Source organism: Aquarana catesbeiana, linkage group LG12 (assembly GCF_042186555.1).
Source record: "Aquarana catesbeiana isolate 2022-GZ linkage group LG12, ASM4218655v1, whole genome shotgun sequence".
Classification (NCBI taxonomy): Eukaryota; Metazoa; Chordata; class Amphibia; order Anura; family Ranidae; genus Aquarana; species Aquarana catesbeiana.
In genome coordinates, this window is record NC_133335.1 from 86,566,877 (window position 1) to 86,587,927 (window position 21,051).

A 21,051-nucleotide genomic window follows, 5' to 3' on the forward strand; every position below is an offset into this window, starting at 1 on the left:
GCCATAACTAACTGGGATATCCCCAAGCAATGCTCTTTGAGGGGAGGGAACCCATTATGACCAAAGAAACACCATCAGAACAAGATCTATATTGCTGCCTGCAGTACACTGCGTCCAAATGCAATATCCTCCTGAGTCCTAACATCCACTTATAAAACCTAGTGAATGTTTGTACCGAAGACCAAGTAGCAGCCTTGCAAATCTGAGCCATCGATGCTTGATGACGAACTGCCCATGAAGCACTCACTCTTCTGGTAGCAAGTGCTTTTACTGGAAAAGGCGGAGCCTTACCCCTTAAACCATACGCCCAAACAATCACTTGGCGGATCCACTGAGAAATAGTTGATTTAGATGCTGTCTGTCACATCTTGGGACCTTCTAGCAATATAAACAGAACATCAGGCTTCCGCATCTGAGCTGACATTCTCAGATAAACTCTGATAGCCCGTACTATGTCAAAAGAGTGAAATCTAATCTCTCCTCTGTAGACTGTGGATTTGGAAAAAAGGAAGGTAGAATAAACACATTTTTAAAGCAGCATACCTGTAAAATCCTTTTCTTGGAGTACATCACAGGACACAGAGCACCATAATAATGACTATGTGGGTTATACGCTTACCTTTAAGGTGATTGGACACTGGCAACCAATAGTAAGACGGTTCCTCCCATATAACCCCTCCTATACTGGAAGTACCTCAGTTTTGTAGCAAGCAATGACGATCCCAGAAAGAGGGGAGGGACCTCTGTGTCCCGTGATGTACTCCAAGAAAAGGATTTTACAGGTAAGCTGTTTTAAAAATCCGTTTTTCTTTATCGTACATCACGGGACACAGAGCACCATAATAATGACTATGTGGGATGTCCTAAAGCAATGCACCTGAGGGGGGGGGGGGGGGGGGGGACGACACATTATCCCTAAGCCCAACGGGCCTGAGACTATAAAGCTGCCTGCAACACGCTGTGGCCAAAAACAGCCTCTTTTTGAGATCTCACATCCACCTGGAAAAACCTGGTGAACGTATGAACTGAACACCAAGCGGCCGCTTTGCAAACCTGAGCCATAGACACCTGTTGGCGTACTGCCCATGATGCACTAATCCCTCTAGTGGAGTATGCTTTTAAATCCCGGGGTGGAACCCTGCGCTTTAATCCATACGCCTGAATAATAGTCTGACAAATCCACCTGGATATAGATGAACTTGTTGCCGGCTGTCCTTTTTTAGGACCCTCAGGCAAGACAAAAAAACAGTCAGCCTTCAGAAAAGGAGCTGACATTTCCAAGTAAACTTTTATCACCCTCACCACATCCAGTGAGTGAAGCGACCTTTCCTCCCTAGTCTTAGGCTTGGAAAAAAGGAAGGTAAAATGATATCCTGATTCAAATGAAATTTGGAAACCACCTTCGGTAGAAAATCTGGGCGAGGGCACATGACCACTCTGTCCTGATGAAGAATCATAAAAGGTTCCTTGCAAAAAAGGGCGGCCAACTCTGACACCCTTCTAGCCGATGTTATAACCACCAAAAAAACTAATTTTCTGGTCAATAGGACAAAAGGAACATGCCTAATAGGTTCAAAGGGCTGACTCTGTAAGGCTGACAGTACCAAATTTAGGTCCCAGGGACATAAAGGTGGTTTAAGCGGCGGCCTCAGGTGTGCTACTCCCTTGACAAAGGTTCACACCAAAGAATGGGATGCAATTGGTCTTTGGAAAAAAAACGATAAGGCCGAAATCTGTCCCTTAATTGTCCCTAAAGCGAGCTGTAAGTCTACTCCTGCTTGAAGAAAGGCGAGAACTCTTCCAATCGTATACCTATGAGGCTTCCATTTTCTTTCCTCACACCAAGAAATGTATGACTTCCAGACTCTATAATAGATAGCTCTAGAAACTGACTTTCTAGCGTTTATCAAAGTAGACAAGACTGAACCCATAATACCACAGTCTTTCAATAGTCTGGTCTCAATAGCCAGGCCATCAAATTCAGCAACCGTAAAGAAGGATGAAATATGGGCCCTTGAGACAACAGGTCTGGACGGCAAGGAAGGACCAATGGGTCCCCTACTGCCAACTTCACAATGTCCGAGTACCATGATCTCCTGGGCCACGCTGGAGCCACGAAGATCACTGGCTTTCGTTCCTCCTGTATTCTGCGTAGTAAGTGCAGCAGAATTTGGATCGGAGGAAAGGCATATATCAGAGAATACTAATCCCAAGGAACTACTAATGCGTCTATTCCGACAGCAAGCGGATCCTTGGTCCTGGATACAAAGCTGTCCAGCTTGGCATTGAATCTGGATGCCAGCAGATCCACATCTGGGATCCCCCAGTATTGGCAGATCTGTAGAAAAACCTCGGGATGCAGGAACCATTCCCCTGGTAACAATTTCTGGCGACTTAGTAAATCCGCCTACCAATTGTCTACCCCCGGAATAAACACTGCCGACAGAAATGGCACGTTTTTCTGCCCAAGTCAATATATGATCTACTTCTCTTTGGGCTGCCCGACTCCTGGTACCTCCCTCGTGGTTGATATATGCCACTACCGTGGAGTTGTCGGAATGGATTCTGACAGGAAGACCCCGCAACCTGGCTGTCCAGAATCGCAGAGCCAGACGAGCTGCCCGAATCTCCAATAGATTAATGGGCAGGGTCCTTTCTGTCTGGGACCATTTTCTCTGAACAGACGCGTCCTCTAGGACTACTCCCCAACCAAGGAGACTGGCGTCCGTGGTTACGACCTTCCAGGCCACCGGTGGGAAAGATTTCCCTCTTTCCAAGTTGCTGGTTCTTAACCACCAAGAGAGGTTCCATAGAACCTGTGGAGATAGAACCATAGGCTGATCCAGGGTTCGAGCTGACTTGTCCCAGGCTTTTAGAATACTGCTCTGGAATAATCTGGAGTGGAACTGTGCATATGGTACTGCGCTGAAGGATGACACCATCTTGCCCAGTAACCTCATGCACAGCCGAACAGAAGGTGTTAGTTCTTTTTTCACCTTCTGTACAAGTTCCACTATGGAGGCAACCTTTAAGGGAGGAAGAAACACCTTTTCTTGGGCGGTGTCCAAGACAAGACCCAGATACACCAAGGCTTGGGTAGGACAGAGAGCTGACTTGTCCATATTTAGCATCCAAACTAGGCGTTGTAAAACCTGTACTGTTCTTGACACGTTTTGAACCAGTATGGGGCGAGAGCATTCCCTTAGAAGAAGATCGTCCAAATATCCTACTACGGAGATTTTCTGAGACCTTAGGGAAGCCAACACCGGGGCCAGAATCTTTGTGAAAACCCTGGGGGCCGTGGCCAGACCGAAAGGTAGTGCCACAAATTGGAAATGACCGGCCTCTACAGCGAAGCGTAAGAACCTTTGATGTGGACCGAAGATGGGCACATGAAGGTACGCGTCCTTGATATCTATGGACGCTAAATAGTCTCCTTTTCTCAGGGATTTTATTATTGAACGAACCGACTCCATGCGGTAGGATCGGACGTCTACAAAGAAGTTGAGAGCCTTGAGGTCCAAAATGGGCCTTACTTCCCCATTTGGTTTCGGCACGGTAAATAGGTTTGAGTAAAACCCCTTGAATCTTTCCTTGTGCGGAACCTTTACAATTACTCCCTGCATCAACAGATGGTTTAAAGCTAGGAATAGCCATCTTCTTTTCTCTGGATCCGACGGAACCCTTGAGCACAGAAACCGATTCGGGGGGATCTCCCGGAACTCTATTCTGTAACCGTATCTTACAGTGGAAATGACCCATCTGTCTTGAACCAGTTCTTCCCAGGCCTCCCCAAACAGCCGAAGCCTGCCCCCCACCCGTGAGAGCAGGGGCGCCCCTTCACAAGGTAGACTTGGAGTTGGGCTTGGGTGTCTTTTGGGTCCAGGGTTTCTTCTGACCCTGGGGTCTTTTAAACCCAGACGGCTGAGGCCGTCGATACCACTTAAGGGAAGAAGCACCAGGTCCTGGAGCATTAGGAATTTTATAAGAGGGTTGCTTCCCTTTCTTTTTAATAGGGAGCAGGGCACTCTTTCCTCCAGAGATCTTTTGGATATATTTATCCAGATCCTCGCCAAACAAGTGCTCTCCATGGAATGGAAAAGCTGCGAGTAGCCTTTTACATGGCGTCTCAGCAGACCAGTTCTTTAGCCACAAGACTCTGCGCATATGAATCGACAGTAACGCAAAACGAGACATCTGTTGGATTGAGTCTTTCAATGCGTCTACTGCAAAACATAAGGCATGAGGAATCTCCGATAACTCCTCGGCGGATTCCTCCTGGCAAGGAATGTTCCTTACCAACCTTTTAAAGCGATCCTTTAGGGATTGGCAAATCCCAATAGCTGCAACTGCTGGCTGAACTGCTGCACCAGCCACCGAAAAGGAGGCCTTTAATAAGGACTCTAGCTTTTTATCAGCCGGATCCTTGAATACCTGGGCATATCCACTGAACAGGTCAAACTTTTGTTTACAGAAGATATGGCAGCGTCCACCAACGGTGTGCTCCATTTCTTCCTGAACTTTTCCTCCATAGGATATAAGATAGAAAACCTTTTTGGAGGTAAGTAAATCCTGTCAGGGTGCTCCCAGTCCGCGTAAACCACCTGCTCCAGTAACGGATGCAAAGGGAACGCTTGGGAAACTTGCTGAGGTCGCAAAGATCCCAAAGTAGAACAGGAGAGTGCAGACTCCTGAACCGGGGTAACTTAAACCCAATTCGTACCATCTCAATTAGAGACTGGATAAACAATTTTTGGGAATGGGAGGCTAAAATTGGCTCTTCAGAGCCAGAGTCCTCAGCCGAGGATCCTTCAGCCTCTCCTTCCTCTCGGTCCTTCATGACCACCTCTTCCAAATCCTCTGCCCATTCTGGTTCCAGATCACCTGGACCCATCTGGCTATAAGAGTCCTGGCGCTCTAGTGACTCTCCACTTGGCCCAGGCTCAGGGGAGGGAGATCTATTACGCCCCCCCCCCCCCCTGTGTTACAGAGGCAATCATGCCAGCTATTTTGCCCTCAGGGCCTGCTAAGGCAGATGCCAAATCCTCCTTTGTAACATAAGCCGAGGCAGGTATATTGGTAGTGGCCACTATGCCTGACAAATGCAATGGCTCAGCCAGGCCAGATGCCGCAGGTCTTTCAGGAGAAACTGAGGCTGCATCAGCATGGGGTTGGTCTCCTGTTTTTAAAGGAGGTACTCTTACCCCTGTGCTTGCCTTGTTCCCTATACCTCTTTTTCTGGAAGACATTGCCTACACACAAGGAAGAAAAGAAGTACTCCCCACAACTATAACCAGCCTTTAACCTATCACCACTGTGTCCAAGACCACCAGACTCACGTGCCCAACTATCGCTCTGTGTTGTCCACGCGCACGCCAGGAGCTCCATGCCTATAAGCCTTAGCTTGAGAGTGAGCGGGCGCATCAGCGACCGGCGGCACGCCCACCACACGGCGCATGCGCCGTCCTGACACACGTGGCGCATCTGCAGTGCGCACAGCAGCGGCGCACACACACGCCGGCGGCACGCACACCAGTATTAAAAGAACAAAATGCGCGCCAAACCAGCCATTAGTTTCAAAGGGAAATACATTATATATATATACACATATATATATATATATATATATATATATATATATATATATATATATACACACACACATACACATATATATATATATATATATATATATATATATATATATATATATATATATATATATATAAATCCCAAAAGGGAGTACTCACCATCCCAAGCAGCAGGGCCTGTCTTACCAGGCCCAATCTTCCCCCATCACGGCGGGTAGCACCTCTAAGGACCTTCAGGGACCGGGTCCCCCATGTATTGGGGTCCACACCCCTGGACCTGTAAAGCACCCTTTCTGGTTTACCTTGGGCAAGATTGACCAGGAATACCAACTTAACAAGAGTCCAGCGCCTATATAGGACACATTACAAGCAATACCTCGTTCTTGAACTGAGGTTCGGGTACCATCCACTTTAGCTTTGTTAAGCCATCCGAATGGATCCGATTATAACGTCCTCAGTGGGACATTCTTTGAAGAAATTTGAAGAGCTTCAACAGCCACGACCATCACCTTCAAGACACTGGCAGAAAAACTGAGGTACTTCTGGTATAGGAGGGGTTATATGGGAGGAACCGTCTTACTATTGGTTGCCAGTGTCCAATCACCTAAAGGTAAGCGTATAACCCACATAGTCATTATTATGGTGCTCTGTGTCCCGTGATGTACGATAAAGAAAATATCCTGATTTAAATGAAATCTGGACACTACCTTGGGCAAAAATTCTGGTTTTGGTCGCAAAATCGCCCTATCCTGGTGCAAAATCAAATAAGGTTCTTTACAGGACAGAGCCGCCAACTCTGACACCCTCCTGCCGGACGTCACTGCCACCACGAAAACTAATTTTCTTCTCAAGAGGACTAAAGGAATCTGCCGGACAGGCTTCAAAGGGCTGCCTCTGTAAAACCCCCAGTACTAAATTTAAGTTCCAAGGGCACAGAGGCGGCCTGACTGGTGGAAGCACCCGAACCATCCCCTGTACGAACGTTCGTACTAAGAAGTGAGAAACAATAGGCCTCTGAAAAAAAGACTGCTAAGGCCAAGATTTGACCCTTAATTGTTTTAAGGCCAGATTCATATCCACCCCTTTTTGCAGAAAAGCCAAAACTCTCCCGATGACATATCTATGGGGGTGCCAACTCCTGGCCTCACGCCAGGCAATATAGTATCTCCAGACCCTATAGTAGATATTTCTGGAAACTAGCTTTCTAGCATTCAACATGGTAGATAATACTGACCCAGAAATGACCCGGTCCCTTAAGATCCTGGTTTCAATAGCCAAGCCGTTAAACTTAGAGACCGTAAAGCAGGGTGGAATATTGGACCCTGTGAGAGCAGATCCGGACGGCGTGGAAGAAACCAGGGGTTTCCCACCGCCAGTCTTACAATCTGTGCGTACCAAGTCCTTCTGGGCCAGGCCGGAGCTACTAGGATTACCGGCTTTCTCTCTAACTGGATCCTGCGTAGTAGCCTTGGCAACAGCCGGATTGGGGGGAAGGCGTATATCTGGGAAAACTGATCTCACGGAATTATCAGGGCATCTGCCCCTAATGACAGTTGGTCCCTGGTTCTGGAGAACAAAACTGTCTAGTTTCCTGTTGAACCTGGATGCCAGCAGGTCTACATCCAGAACCCCCCATCAGCGGCAGATTGATGCAAAGATCTCGGGATTTAGGGACCACTCTCCTGGTAACATCTGCTGGCGACTCAGAAAGTCCGCCTGAAAATTCTCCACTCCTGGGATAAACACCGCCGATAGGGATGGAATAAATCTTTCTGTCCAAGTCAGAATTCGATATACTTCCTTCTGGGCTGTCTGACTCCTGGTGGCCCCCTGGTGATTGATATATGCCATAGCCGTGGCATTGTCCAACTGGACTCTCACAGGACATCCCTATAGCCTGGGAGTCCATAAGCTTAGAGCCAAGCGAGCTGCCCGAAACGCCAAAACACTGAGGTACTTCCTGTGTAGGAGGGGTTATATAGTGGAGGAATCCTGTCTTTTTGTTTGGTTTGCCAGTGTCCATTCATCTATAGGTGGCGTATAACCCAGTTAGTTATGGCTGCTCCATGTCCCGTGATGTATGATAAAGAAAAATTAATTTAAACAATTGTATCAGGCTGCAACATAACAAAACACAAAAAAGTGAAGTGGATCTGAAAACTTTATGACTGCACTACACACACATACATACATTTTTGCACATTTTGAAACCTCAAATTTAAGTAGATGTAAAGCTGCTATTTCATGATTCCTTAAAATAATTAGAAATAGAAATAGCACTTGAATGTGCCTGTATATTAGCTTTCTGTATTTATCTTGCACGGAGAGGAAAAGGATAGCACAGGGATGACTTTACCAGCGTGCCCCTGCTACTTCATTGGCTAATTACAATTTGTTTTATTGACACTCTCTGATTGGTTACTGTGATTTAATGGGGATATACACTCACCGGCCACTTTATTAGGTACACCTTGCGAGTTGGACCCCCTTTTGCCTTCATAACTGCCTTAATTCTTCGTGAAAAAGATTCAACAAGATGTTGGAAACATTCCTCAGAGATTTTGCTCCATATTGACATGATAGCATCACGCAGTTCCTGCAGACTTGTCGGCTGCACATCCATGATACAAATCTCCCATTCCACCACATCCCAAAGATGCTCTATTGGATTGAGATCTGGGGAATGTGGAGGCCATCGGAGTACAGTGACCACATTGTCATGTTAAAGAAACCAGTGGTGAGGCGATTTGAGCTGTGATGTGACATGGTGCATTGTCCTGCTGGAAGGAGCCATCAGAAGATGGGTACTCTGTAGTCATAAAGGAAAGGACATGGTCAGCAACAATACTCAAGTAGGCCGTGGCGTTTATCCACTTCCATACCAGGCACTTCCCCCCCCTCCTTCCTGCCCAGGACAATTTTTAGCTTTCAGCGCTGTTGCACTGTGAATGACAATTGCACGGTCATGCAACACTGTACCCGAACTAAATTTTTATAATTTTCTTCCCACAAATAGAGCTTTCTTCTGGTGGTATTTGATCACCTCTGCGGTTTTTAATTTTTGCGCTATAAACGAAAAAAGATAGACAATTTAAAAAAAAACAAAAAACTGATGGGCACCGATATGCGGCACTGATAGGCTTGGTTGTAATGAGTGGTTATTTGCATTACTGTTGCCTTTCTATCATCTTGAACCAGTCTGACCATTCTGCTCTGAACCCATGTCATCAAAAAGGCATTTTCCTCCACACAACAGCCGCTCACTGGATATTTTCTCTTTTTCAGACCATTTTCTGTAAACCCTAGAGATGGTTGTGTGTGAAAATCCCAGTATATCAGCAGTTTTTGAAATACTCAGAGCAGCCCATCTGGCACCAACAATCATGCCACGTTCAAAGTCACTTAAATCCCCCATTATTCCCCATTCTTATGCTCAGTTTGAACTTCAGCAAGTCGTCTTCACCACATCCAGATGCCTAAATGCTTTGAGTTGCTGCCATGGGATTGACTGATTAGCAACTGGTGTTACCAAACAATTGAACAGGTGTACCTAATAAAGTGGCCGGTGAGTGTATAAAAGTCACAAACCTCTGTTGTTCACGACATTTGCTTCCCTCCTTACACAAGTTAATCAGAGTGCAAAAGCTGCTTAAAGCAAATTGATGCAGGTTAGATGGAGGTCAAGGCCTGGTTCACACCTATGCGTTTTGCAGAAGCGCATTACAGTCCATTTACCATAGTTTTCTATGGGACACATTCACATCTATGCGTTTTTCAGCCGCTGCGTTTTTTTAAAAGGGTCAGGGACTTTTTTTAAATGCAATATGGTGCATTTTTGGTTCAATAGACTTCAAATGGACACCCTGCAGAAACGCATGTAGTGCGTTTTTGATGCTTTTTTTAATCTAACGAAAACATCTCCTCTTTAACCACTATCCCCCGGGTAGGGGGCGCGTGCGCTAGCTGTGCTGTGATTATACACAGCACAAGCCGATTAATGGGTGCCGGCAAATAAATGACTGTTGGCACCCGCTAATCAGCGAGAAGAAAGGCAAGACACAGCTCTGTCCTGTCAGTGGGGATGTGGTGGCATTTGTTTCCCTGCAAAGAATGGGGAATAAAAACCAGCACATCCCTTAGCGAAAAGCACCTCCCACAGTACACACAAACACTGGTTAGGCACACATTTAACCCTTTAATCGCTCTAGATGTTAACCCCTTCCCAGCCAGTGTCATTAGCACAGTGACAGTGCATATTTTTAGCACTGAAAACTGTATTCGTGTCACTGGTTCCCACAAAGCGTCAGTTTCGGACTGCACACCATACTATTGCAACCCCGCTATAACTAGTAAAAAAAAAAAAAAAATTCCAGTAGATATAACATAATTTGTAGACGCTAGAACGTTCGCGTAAACCAATCAATATATACTTCTTGGGATTTTTATTTCACCAAATATATGTAGCAGAATACATATTGGTCTAAATTAATGAAGAAATTGGATATGTTTTATAGCAGAAAGTAAAAAATATTGTTTTTCAAAATTTTTGGATCCATTTTTTTGTTTATAGCGCAAAACAACAAATACCACCAAAAGAAAGCTCTATTTGTGGGAAAAAATAATACAAATTTTGTTTGGGTACAGCGTTGCATGACAGCGCAGTTATCTGTTAAAATAACGCAGTGCCAAAAGGCAAAAAATGGCCTGGTCATGAACGGGGGTAAATCTTGAGTGGTCAGCGTGAGGATAAAATTAAAAAAAAAAAAAATCAATGATTTTTTTTTTTTTTAATTTAAAAAAATTAGATTTTTTTTATTTAACCGGTTCAATACAGGGCAATTTAGAGCTTTCTTTTGGTGGTATTTGATCGCCTCTGCGGTTTTTATTTTTTGCGCTATAAACAAAAGAAGAGCGACAATTTTGAAAAAAACACAATATTTTTTACTTTTTGCTATAATAAATATCCCAATTTTTTTTTTTAAAAACAAATTTTTTCCTCAGTTTCGGCCGATACGTTTTCTTCTACATATTTTTGGTAAAAAAAAAAAATCGCAATAAGCGTATATTGATTGGTTTGCGCAAAAGTTATAGTGTCTACAAAATACGGGATAGATTTATGGCATTTTTAAAAAAAAAATATTTATTCATTTTTTTAGCGGCGATCGTGATTTTTTTTCATGACTGCGACATTATGGCGGACACATCAGACACTTTTGACACATTTTTGGGACCATTCACATTTATACAGCGATCAATGCTATAAAATTGCATTGATTACTGTGTAAATGTGACAGGCAGTGAAGGGGTTAACCACTAGGGGGCGGGGAGGGGTTAATATGTTTCCTAGGGAATGATTCTAACTGAAGGGGGAGGGGACGCTCAAGGGGAGGAGACCGATCAGTGTTCCTCCCTTCTGGGAACACAGATCGCTCTCCTCAGAGCTGACAGGCTGTGGATCTGTGTGTTTACACACACAGATTCACGGTCCGGCCCGGTTAACGGGCAATCGCGGGTGCCCGGCGGACATCGCGGCCGCCGGGCACACGCACCGAGTCCCGAGCAACGCGGCGGGCGCGCGTGCGCCCCCTAGATGGCCAGGAATCCCAGGACGTCATATGACGTCCACCCAGGATGGGAGATCCCATCTGTGGACGTCATATGACTATGGATGGGTAGGGAAGTGGTTAAATCGTATTTTTTGATTTTTATCAAATTTATTTGAAAAAAATGCTTTTGGCGTAAAAATCTATCTATCTAAAGATACAATAATAATCAAGTTTATTCAGCATGAAATGGAGCTCAGTTATGTAGCATGAGGCTGTAATATTTACATTCTTCGTAAAATCATTCAATGAATCCAAGTTCTGCAAGGGAAGATAACATGCACTGCATTGATGCATTCAAACAATTTCACAGTAACCATGAGATAAATCAAAGTTCAGGAATATTCCTTCATCCCATTATTTTGCAAATCTATGTACACTACAAACTGTATGATTAAATCGGTTCTGATATTGCAGTTTTTCTAACCTGACAACTTATTATTCTAAATAGGAAACCTTCATTTTGTTAGCAAATATTAAACATTCTAACTACCATCAAGAATGAGTCCTTACATTTAAAGAGCACCTGTCATTTCAGATCCATCATGGTAGCGCCTGTTAGCGGGCATCCATTCACCTACTGCTGCCAGTCACTACTGCATCACCAGCCAACCCATTATAGTGAATGGGACTGTTGGTGAGTCAACAGCAGGTCAGAGGAGGAGCCGCTGAAGGACAAAGATGACCGTTGCTCTTTAAAAATTATGATTTAAATCGAGCCTTTTTACTAGTGATTTAAATCGTCACTTAAATTGACTTGATTTAAATCAAATCCACCCTGCAAGTGGTTAAAAAAAAAATGCACAGCAAAAAGTACTGCAGAAATGGATGAAAAGCAAACTGCATAGATGTGAACCAGGCAAAAAGCAGGTCTGAAGGAGCTTGACTGCAGGTAAATGCATCTGTCAGTGAATTCTAAATGATCGCAAAAGCATCTCCAACTGATAATAAATGCAAAACAGAATTCACCTGAATACAAGCTACATTTATAGCTATAATAAAGAACATGGGGGTTTATTTACTAAAAGGCACAGCCACTTTGCACTGCAAGTGCACTCGCTGTAGATCTGAGGGGAAGATCTGAAATGAGTGGAAGCGCCGCTGATTTTATCATCCAATCATGTGCAAGCTAAAATGCTGTTTTCTATTTTCCTTGCATGTCCCCCTCAGATCTACAGTGACTGCACTTCCAAGTGTACTTGCAGTGCAAAGTGGATTTGCCTTAAGTAAATAAACCCCATTGTCTTCTATAGGGTGGCCTGAACTCCCATTTGAAAAACAGAGTTTACTAAACGGATTTCCTATGAGAGGGTGGAGTCTGTGAACAGAGGATCTATTCATCAGAAGCTACAAGCCTTGTTACCACAGACAAGGAAACCACTACAAAACCAAATTGTCACATATGATGATCTAATTAGCTACATATACAAGCACTCAGAAGTGTTCCACCTGCTCTCCCAAGACCCCCCACCAAAAAAATAAAATAAATGATATATTTTGCTGACAGGATAATACAGTGTATAGACTTGATATCACAGACTTTTACGTTCAATACTGCCTTTTCTATTCCTGATCCCTATAAAAATAAACAAACAAACTGGTGAACAGATAAGATCTTATACTTTGTGTATTTCACTGCAGTAATTAGATCCAAGAGCTCTGATAATTACCAAGGACTTGAGCTTCTTTTACGTTTACGGCTGCGTGCAACATGGCTATCCAAGTTTATCTGCCTCTCATATAGCGTTTTTACAGAACTGCAAAAGATAAGAGTAGCACATATAAAAAAGCTGAAGAAGAAATATATATATAAAATGCAAATGTCAAAAAAAAAATAACTGTATGCTAGAAAAAACACACAGTGCAGCTGAAGGTTAACCAGCTTCCAATATCAATTGGTACCTAAAGTTAAAGGAGAACTCCAGCTTTACTGGTATCTATACAATTTACTTCTGCCTTTGGTGCTCAGTGGAAAACACTGCTGTTTTGTTCTCCCCCTGCCCATTGTGTACTTCTGAATTTTCACTGAAGGGCATTGCAGTAGGTGAACTTCCTGTCAGCAGATGCAGTCTGACCCACTGACTGTCTTAGACACACCCCCTGGGTATCAGGGAGTGTCAGTCACTACTGCTGTGTCCTATGTGGTGCACGCAACTTCCATACAGTCAGTTACATCTGGATGAGAATTCATTACTGCAGAGCCTGCCCTTCCACACACTGGGAGGCATTTACTAAATAAAACTGGAGAATGCAAAATCTGGCACAGCTCTGAAAATAAACCAATCAGCTTCCAGGTTGTATTGCCAAGGCAATTGAACAAGCTGAAGTTAGAAGCTGCTTGGCTACCATGCACAGCTGCACGATATTCTGAGTGATCCAATTTTAGTAAATCTCCCAAACTGGATCCCTGAACTCAGGAACAGAAGGCAACAGTATACTATAGTTTGTTGTGCTGCCCTGTTTGTTCTTAAAGTCAAGCTCCACTCAAAAGGGGAAGCTCCGCTTGTTTGCTTGCTCCCCCTCTCCAGTGCCACATTTGGCACCTTCGGGGGGAGCGATTGCCGTTTTTGACCTGTCACCACTTCCGGGTGACCTCACTGCGGCGCGGTCCACCGGAAGTTAAGAAGTTCAGCCCCCTCCTCTTTGACCCGCTGCCAGGCCATTCACAAAGCGCAGCACACTGCGCGCATGCGCAGTAGGGAACCGTTACACGGAATGGCAGCGGCGGCACCCAAGAGTCGATTGAAAAATCAGCTGTGGTGCTGACATCACTGGATCCCTGGACAGGTAAGTGTCCTAATATTAAAAGTCAGCGTAGCTGCTGAATTAATTTTTTGGTGGGGGGGCTGGAGCTCCGCTTTAAGCTGGCTATTAGAGGATCTTTTTTTTTCAATCAGCTAGTGGGCCGATCGAAACTCTGAATAGATTTCCCCATCCACATAAGTGAGGTGGATGGAGGAACCCTCCATGCTGTATTATTGTATTTTGACAGCGGGAACTCTGCTGTCACAATACACTGATCAGCAATGCTGCCAATTGAGTGGACGTTACTGTGGGGATGTGCTGGCTTACCCTTCATACTAGTGCAGAGCAAGATGAAAAGAATGAGCTTGGTTATGTGACCCCCTTGTTTCTTTCCATTTTTAAAGTAAAAATAAAGTCAAACCTTTTCTTTTCCTTTTGGATAGAGTAGGGCACTGTCCCTGTCATGTTTTATTGTTTATTTTTCTATCTGTGCTCCATCGAGGCAATTTCCCTTCATTTCTTAGACACATTCTGTAGACACAACAGGAAGTGAGAGAAAATTTCTCCAAAGTGAGAGAAATCCCCTCCTAAACAGCAATCACCAGAATATTGGAAGATTACCCCTCTATCCCAGTTCTGGTACCACTTTCATCCCCAGTGAATTGGTGACCAGGCAAGTCAAAGAGTACGGGGGTTATTTACGAAAGGCAAATCCACTTTGCACTACAAGTGCACTTGGAAGTGCAATCTCTGTAAATCTGAGGGGTAGATCTCGAATGAGGGGAAGCTCTGCTGATTTTATCATCCATTCATGTGCAAGCTAAAATGCTGTTTTTTTAATTTATCTTGCATGTCCCCCGCGGATTTACAGCGACTGTACTTCCAAGTGCACTTGTAGTGCAAAGTGGATTTTCCTTTCGTAAATATCTCCCTAACAAAAGATAGGGGGAATCACCACTCACTCAAAGTTTCTGCTTTCGACTCTATTCAAGATAGAAAACCTCAGAAAAATGTAACAGGAATCCACAATTTGCTAAAGAATGCTCAATGCTGCAACTATTGATTACTATTGTGGTTTACCTACAATTGGGGGAATTAACAAAGCATTGTACAAGTACAAACTCAGACACCTCTTCTACATTTAGAAGTGCCCCTTTGTTAATTAGGAGTAATTAGTTCCCTGTTCTGTGGCTGAGACAGGCACAGCACAATTCATAGAGAACAGAAACCTGGAGTAACGTGCTCGGATCTCACAGCCACCCCTGCCCCCTACTTAGCTTAGAATGGAGGGGGGAGGAGGGTGTTAACCATGCTCACGCTCTGCCCATGTAGTATAATCACTGCACATGCAGGGTGGAGGACGTGAGCTGTCTGCCGACAGCTCACATCCCCTATGACAAGGTCACACCTTGCGGGAATCTAAGGTAGTTTTTGATATTGAAAACTGGCATATTCCCTTTGTTAACCCCTTCCGACCAGCTGCCGCAGTTATACTGTGGCAGGTTGTCTCTCCTGGGCAAACCGATGTAACTGTACGTCGGTTCGCCTTTGGACCACTATGGGGCTCCTCACCCAGGCAGTCCCATCTCCCCACAGTTAGAATCACTCCCTAGGTAACACCGTTAACCCCTTGATAGCCCCCTAGTGTTAACCCCTTCCCTGCCAGTGACATTTACACAGAAATCAGTGCATTTTTATAGCACTGATCGCTGTATAAATGCCAATGGTCCCAAAAATGTGTCAAAAGTGTCCAATCTGTCCCCCATAATGTCGCAGTCCTGATAAAAATCGCAGATCACCGCCATTACTAGTAAAAAAAAAAAATAAAAATGGTTTTTAAAAAAATTGGGGATAGTTATTGTAGCAAAAAGTACAAAATATTGTGTTTTTTTTCAAAATTGTTTTTTTTTTTTTTTGTTTATAGCGCAAAAAATAAAAACCGCAGAGATCAAATACCACCAAAAGAAAGCTCTATTTGTGGGGGGAAAAAAGCACGTAAATTTTGTTTGGGTACAATGTTGCAGAACCGCGCAATGGTCAGTGTCGCGGTGCCGTATCGCAAAAAATGCCCCAGTCATTGAGCAGCCAAATCTTCTGGGGCTGAAGTGGTTAATTAGGGGCAGACCTGTGCTAGTTTCCTCTGTATTTCACTTTGAAATAGACCTGAAACAGGTGTATCTGCTTAGATGATGTGGCACAAGCAACTTTTGATGGTTACATGCAACCTTATAATGGTGCAAGAAGTTTGATTATTTGCCCAGTGTGTGTACTCAGATTATATTGGATAATTACAATGTATATAGTCAGCATAGACTGCGGTTATTTACAAAGCTCTGATAAATTGCAGGGGGAGAGGAAAACAGTATGATCAAGAATTGTCCTTGTAGTTAGACATTTTGTTACCCAGAGATAAAACTAAATTAAAATGGCACCATTACCTTGGGTTAAAGCGTGTGACAATGTAGCCCAGTCTCTTCAAATGGCTATAAACCTGCAGAACAAACCATGAACAGACAATGAAATGAAAGCTGGGTCAATAATGATTCTATGGTTCTATAAATGAATGACTAGAATGAGAAGTCCTTTTAAAAAGAATGAGATCAAGTTAGTACCTGGTAGTATGGCAAGGAGACTGAACCAGCTGAAAGTAGTTTCTCATAGGCCTCCTGGACAGACAGTGCTAGATCCCTATAGAACAGCTGGATTGTGCCCTAAGCAGAGAAAAGAACACTGTGACTGACATATAAAAATATATATATATATATATATATATATGATAATCTATAATGAGGCATAGCAAATAAAAGCAAACATGTCATTGCTTGGTATTACCAAAACCTAAACTTGGTAGTTCCCTAGAATTTCCTAAGTTGGGTAAATGAGAAAGTAAAAATATATGCCAACATAGAACCTAGATCTATAGACTAACAGAAATCTATGTTGAAGATCATTCTGGGATAACATACATACACAAATTATATATATATAATTTGGGCGTTAAATGGTCTACTCCAGACAGATAACATACATATTCATATTATATAGTTTATTGAAAAATAGAAAAAGACAGTTGAAACATTGAGATTAAAAAACAAAGGGGACTGACATACATGCCCCATACATAAAAAACAGTGGTGTGTATACAATATTTTATACAAAGATATTACATAGACATAGCCAACATGTTTCGTGGTATATACATCCACTTCTTCCGGGCTTGCTTTCTTTGTAGCTAACTCAAATCTGTATTTAAAGATAACATAGGCATACATGAATAATTCCATACATTATAGGTATCCAATTCACTATCCCTAGAGTGTGGAGATATATATAAAAAAAAAAAAAAAAAAAAAAAGGAAGGGGAGGGAAGGTTCATAGGTGAAAACCATATAACCAGGAAGACAGCATGCATAGACTGTGAATAGAATAAATCCTTTCCTTAAAAGAGAAAAAGTAATACTAAATGTCCAAATAAAGATTCAAAACTAACACTTTTATATATCACCAATTGGACATCATATGTTTCTCTAATACACAGTAATAGCCACCGAAAAATGGGCGGAAGACAATAGCAAGAAGCCATCATAATGAAAATATTAGTGCAAGAACACAGTAAAAGCTAACCTTATATCAAAAGGACAGGCACCAATCCATAAAGGGTTGGACTCGTACAGGAAACATCCAAGATGGGTTGTTCAGGATTAAATATTAAATCTGTCCTAGAGAGTATATACATGTACACACAAATATAATAGGGCATGGTCCGCAGGGTTCTGGGCTCACCCCATTGGTCAAGTAAGGCTCATTATTCAAAACAAACATTTTTCGCTGGCTTTCACCGTGTATTACAGGAACATATGATATCCAATTGGTGATATATAAGAAGTGTTAGTTTTGAATCTTTATTTGGACATTTAGTATTACTTGTTCTCTTTTAAACTCCCTGGCGGTTTTCCCGAGTGTGGCTCGGGGTTAAAATTCAGTCCCATTAGCGGTAACCCCGAGCCACACTCGGGATCGCATCTCAGGATCCTGGTGCGGCGTTACTTACCTTGTCCCCAGGATCCTGCGATGTCCCCCGCAGTGTCCGTGGTCTCTGTCTCCTCCGAAGCCTCTCCTTGCCAGGCTCCGTTCCCTGCGAGCGTCGCGACGGGGGCGGAGCCTGGCGGCAAATTAAAAAAATTGTAAAAATCATAACACATACAGTACTGTAATCTTACAGATTACAGTACTGTATGAAATTATTTCACATCCCTTTTGTCCCTAGTGCTTTGTCCTATGCCCTGCATGCAGTTTTATATTATATATACTGTTCTTTCTGCCTGGAAACTGGAGATTGTCCATAGCAACCAAAAAGTGTCCCTTTACGTCAAAAGTGGCTTTAGACCAGCTAGAAAACAGCGATAGTAAATTAGAACACTTGCAGAATTGAGCGATCGTGAATCGTGGGGAAATTAATTTTATTATTATTATTATATATATATATTTTAATTATTTATATTTATTATAATTTATGTTTTTGTGTTTCAAACTTTATCATACCCGGGATATCTACTAGACTCTTGTTTGGACAGATTTAAGTGTGTTATTGTTAAGAATTACAGGCCTACAATATAAAACGCCAAATTTCCATGCAAAATAATTGTACCGCTTTCAGCACCTAAAATCCGAAATAATCATACCGCCAGGGAGGTTAAGGAAAGGATATATTCTATCCACAGTCTATGCATGCTGTCTAACTGGTTATATGGTTTTTACCTATGATATGGTTTATGTCTTGGTCTCCCCCTAACCTGAATGCCCTGGATGGTTTTAAGGTACAAGAGTTCCCATTGTTGCTTTCCACCCCCCCCCCCCTTTTTTTTTATATATCTCCACACTCTAGGGATAGTTAATCGGATACCTATAATGTATGGAATTATTCATGTCTGTCTATGTTATCTTTAGATACAGATTTGAGTTAGCTACAAAGAAAGCAAGCCCTGAAGAAGTGGATGTATATACCGCAAAACATGTCAGCTACGTCTAAGTAATAATGTGTTGTATAAAATGGTGTATACACACCACTGTTTTTATGTATAGGGGCATGTATGTCAGTCCCCCTCAGAAAAGTGAGTACACCCCTCACATTTTTGTAAATATTTTATTATACCTTTTCGTGTCGGTTCACACAGGGGCGACCTGTCAGGTGACTTAGCCATCTGACAAGTCGCGCTCCATGCATTGTAATAGAACCGTTCTAATAGGAGTGACTCAAGTCACTTCGACTTAGAAAAAGGTTAAAGGTTCCTGTGCTACTTTGGGGCGAATCCGGAGCAGCTTGCATTGACTTCTATACAGAAGTCGTTTTGCAAGCCGCGCTGAAGTCGTGCTGTACGGGGCGGCTTCAGAGTCGGATGAGAGTCGGGTGACTTTGAAGCCGCCCGTGTGAAGCGGCACTTAATGTGGCAACACTGAAAAAATTACACTTTGCTACAATGTAAATTAGTGAGTGTACAGCTTGTATAACAGTGTAAATTTGCTGTCCCCTCAAAATAACTCAACACACAGCCATTAATGTGTAAACCGCTGGCAACAAAAGTGAGTACATCCCTAAGTGAAAATGTCCAAATTGGGCCCAATTAGCCATTTTCCCTCCCCAGTGTCATGTGACTCGTTACTATTACAAGGTTTCAGGTGTGAATGGGGAGCAGGTGTGTTAAATTTGATGTCATCACTCTCACATCCTGGTTACTGGAAGTTCAACATGGCACCTCATGGCAAAGAACTCTGAGGATCTGAAAAAACTTATTGTTGCTCTACATAAAGATGGCCTAGGTTATAAGAAGATTGCCAAGACCCTGAAACTGAGCTGCAGCACAGTGGTCAAGACCATACAGCGGTTTAACAGGATAAGTTCCTCTCAGAACAGGCCTCGCCATGGTCGACGAAAGAAGTTGAGTGCAGGTGCTCAGCGTCATATCCAGAGGTTGTCTTTGGGAAATAAACGTATGAGTGCTGCCAGCATTGCTGCAGAGGTTGAAGGGGTGGGGGTCAGCCTGTCAGTGCTCAGACCATACGCCGCACACTGCATCAAATTGGTCTGCATGGCTGTCATCTCAGAAAGAAGCTGCTTCTAAAGATGATGCACAAAAAAGCCTGCAAACAGTTTGCTGAAGACAAGCAGACCAAGGACATGGATTACTGGAACCATGTCCAGTGGTCTGATGAGACCAAGATAAACATATTTGGTTCAGATGGTGTCAAGCATGTGTGGCGGCAACCAGGTGAGGAGTACAAAGACAAGTGTGTCTTGCCTACAGTCAAGCCTGGTGGTGGGAGTGTCATGGTCTGGGGCTGCATGAGTGCTGCCGGCACTGAGGAGCTACAGTTCAGTGAGGGAACCATGAATGTCAACATGTTCCCCTCCCTTCGGAGACTGGGGCGCGGGGCAGTATTGCAACATAACGACCCCAAACACACCTCCAAGACGACCACTGCCTTGCTAAAGAAGCTGAGGGTAAAGGCGATGGACTGGCCAAGCATGTCTCCAGACCTAAACCTTATTGAGCATCTATGGGGCATCCTCAAACGGAAGGTGGAGGAGTGCAAGGTCTCTAACATCCAGCAGCTCTGTGATTTTGTCATGGAGGAGTGGAAGAGAACTCCAGTGGCAACCTGTAAATCTCTGGTGAACTCCATGCCCAACAGGGTTAAGGCAGTGCTGTTTAATTGTGGCCACACAAAATATTGACACTTTGGGCCAAATCTGGACAGTTTCTCTTAGGGGTGTACACACTTTTGTTGCCAGCGGTTTAAACATTAATGGTTGTGTGTTGAGTTATTTTGAGGGGACAGCAAATTTACAAGTTATAGTTATACAAGCTGTACACTCACTACTTTGCATTGTAGCAAAGTGTTATTTCTTCAGTGTTGTCACAGATGTTGTCTTGAGAGTCGGTTCACACTGAGGCAGCATGACTTCCAGTGCGACTGCCTCAGACGACTTGAACACAACTGCAGCAGCGACTTGCAAAACGACTTCTATATAGAAGTCTATGCAAGTCGCCCCCAAAGTAGTACAGGAATCTTTTTCTAAGTCGGAGCGATTAGAACGGTTCCATTGTACAGAA

At 43.5% G+C, this 21,051-nt stretch overlaps 1 protein-coding gene across 1 annotated transcript in view; it reads right to left on the bottom strand.

The window, feature by feature from the left end:
* Positions 1-21,051, bottom strand: part of TSEN54 (tRNA splicing endonuclease subunit 54) — a 74,442-nt gene that overhangs the window by 26,818 nt on the left and 26,573 nt on the right. Inside the window, exons 5-7 of the mRNA XM_073608175.1 lie at positions 16,552-16,650; positions 16,378-16,430; positions 12,865-12,951 (exon numbers count right to left, since the gene is read on the bottom strand). Coding sequence (XP_073464276.1) covers positions 12,865-12,951; positions 16,378-16,430; positions 16,552-16,650 — 239 coding nt within the window. The remainder of the gene's footprint in view (positions 1-12,864; positions 12,952-16,377; positions 16,431-16,551; positions 16,651-21,051) is intronic.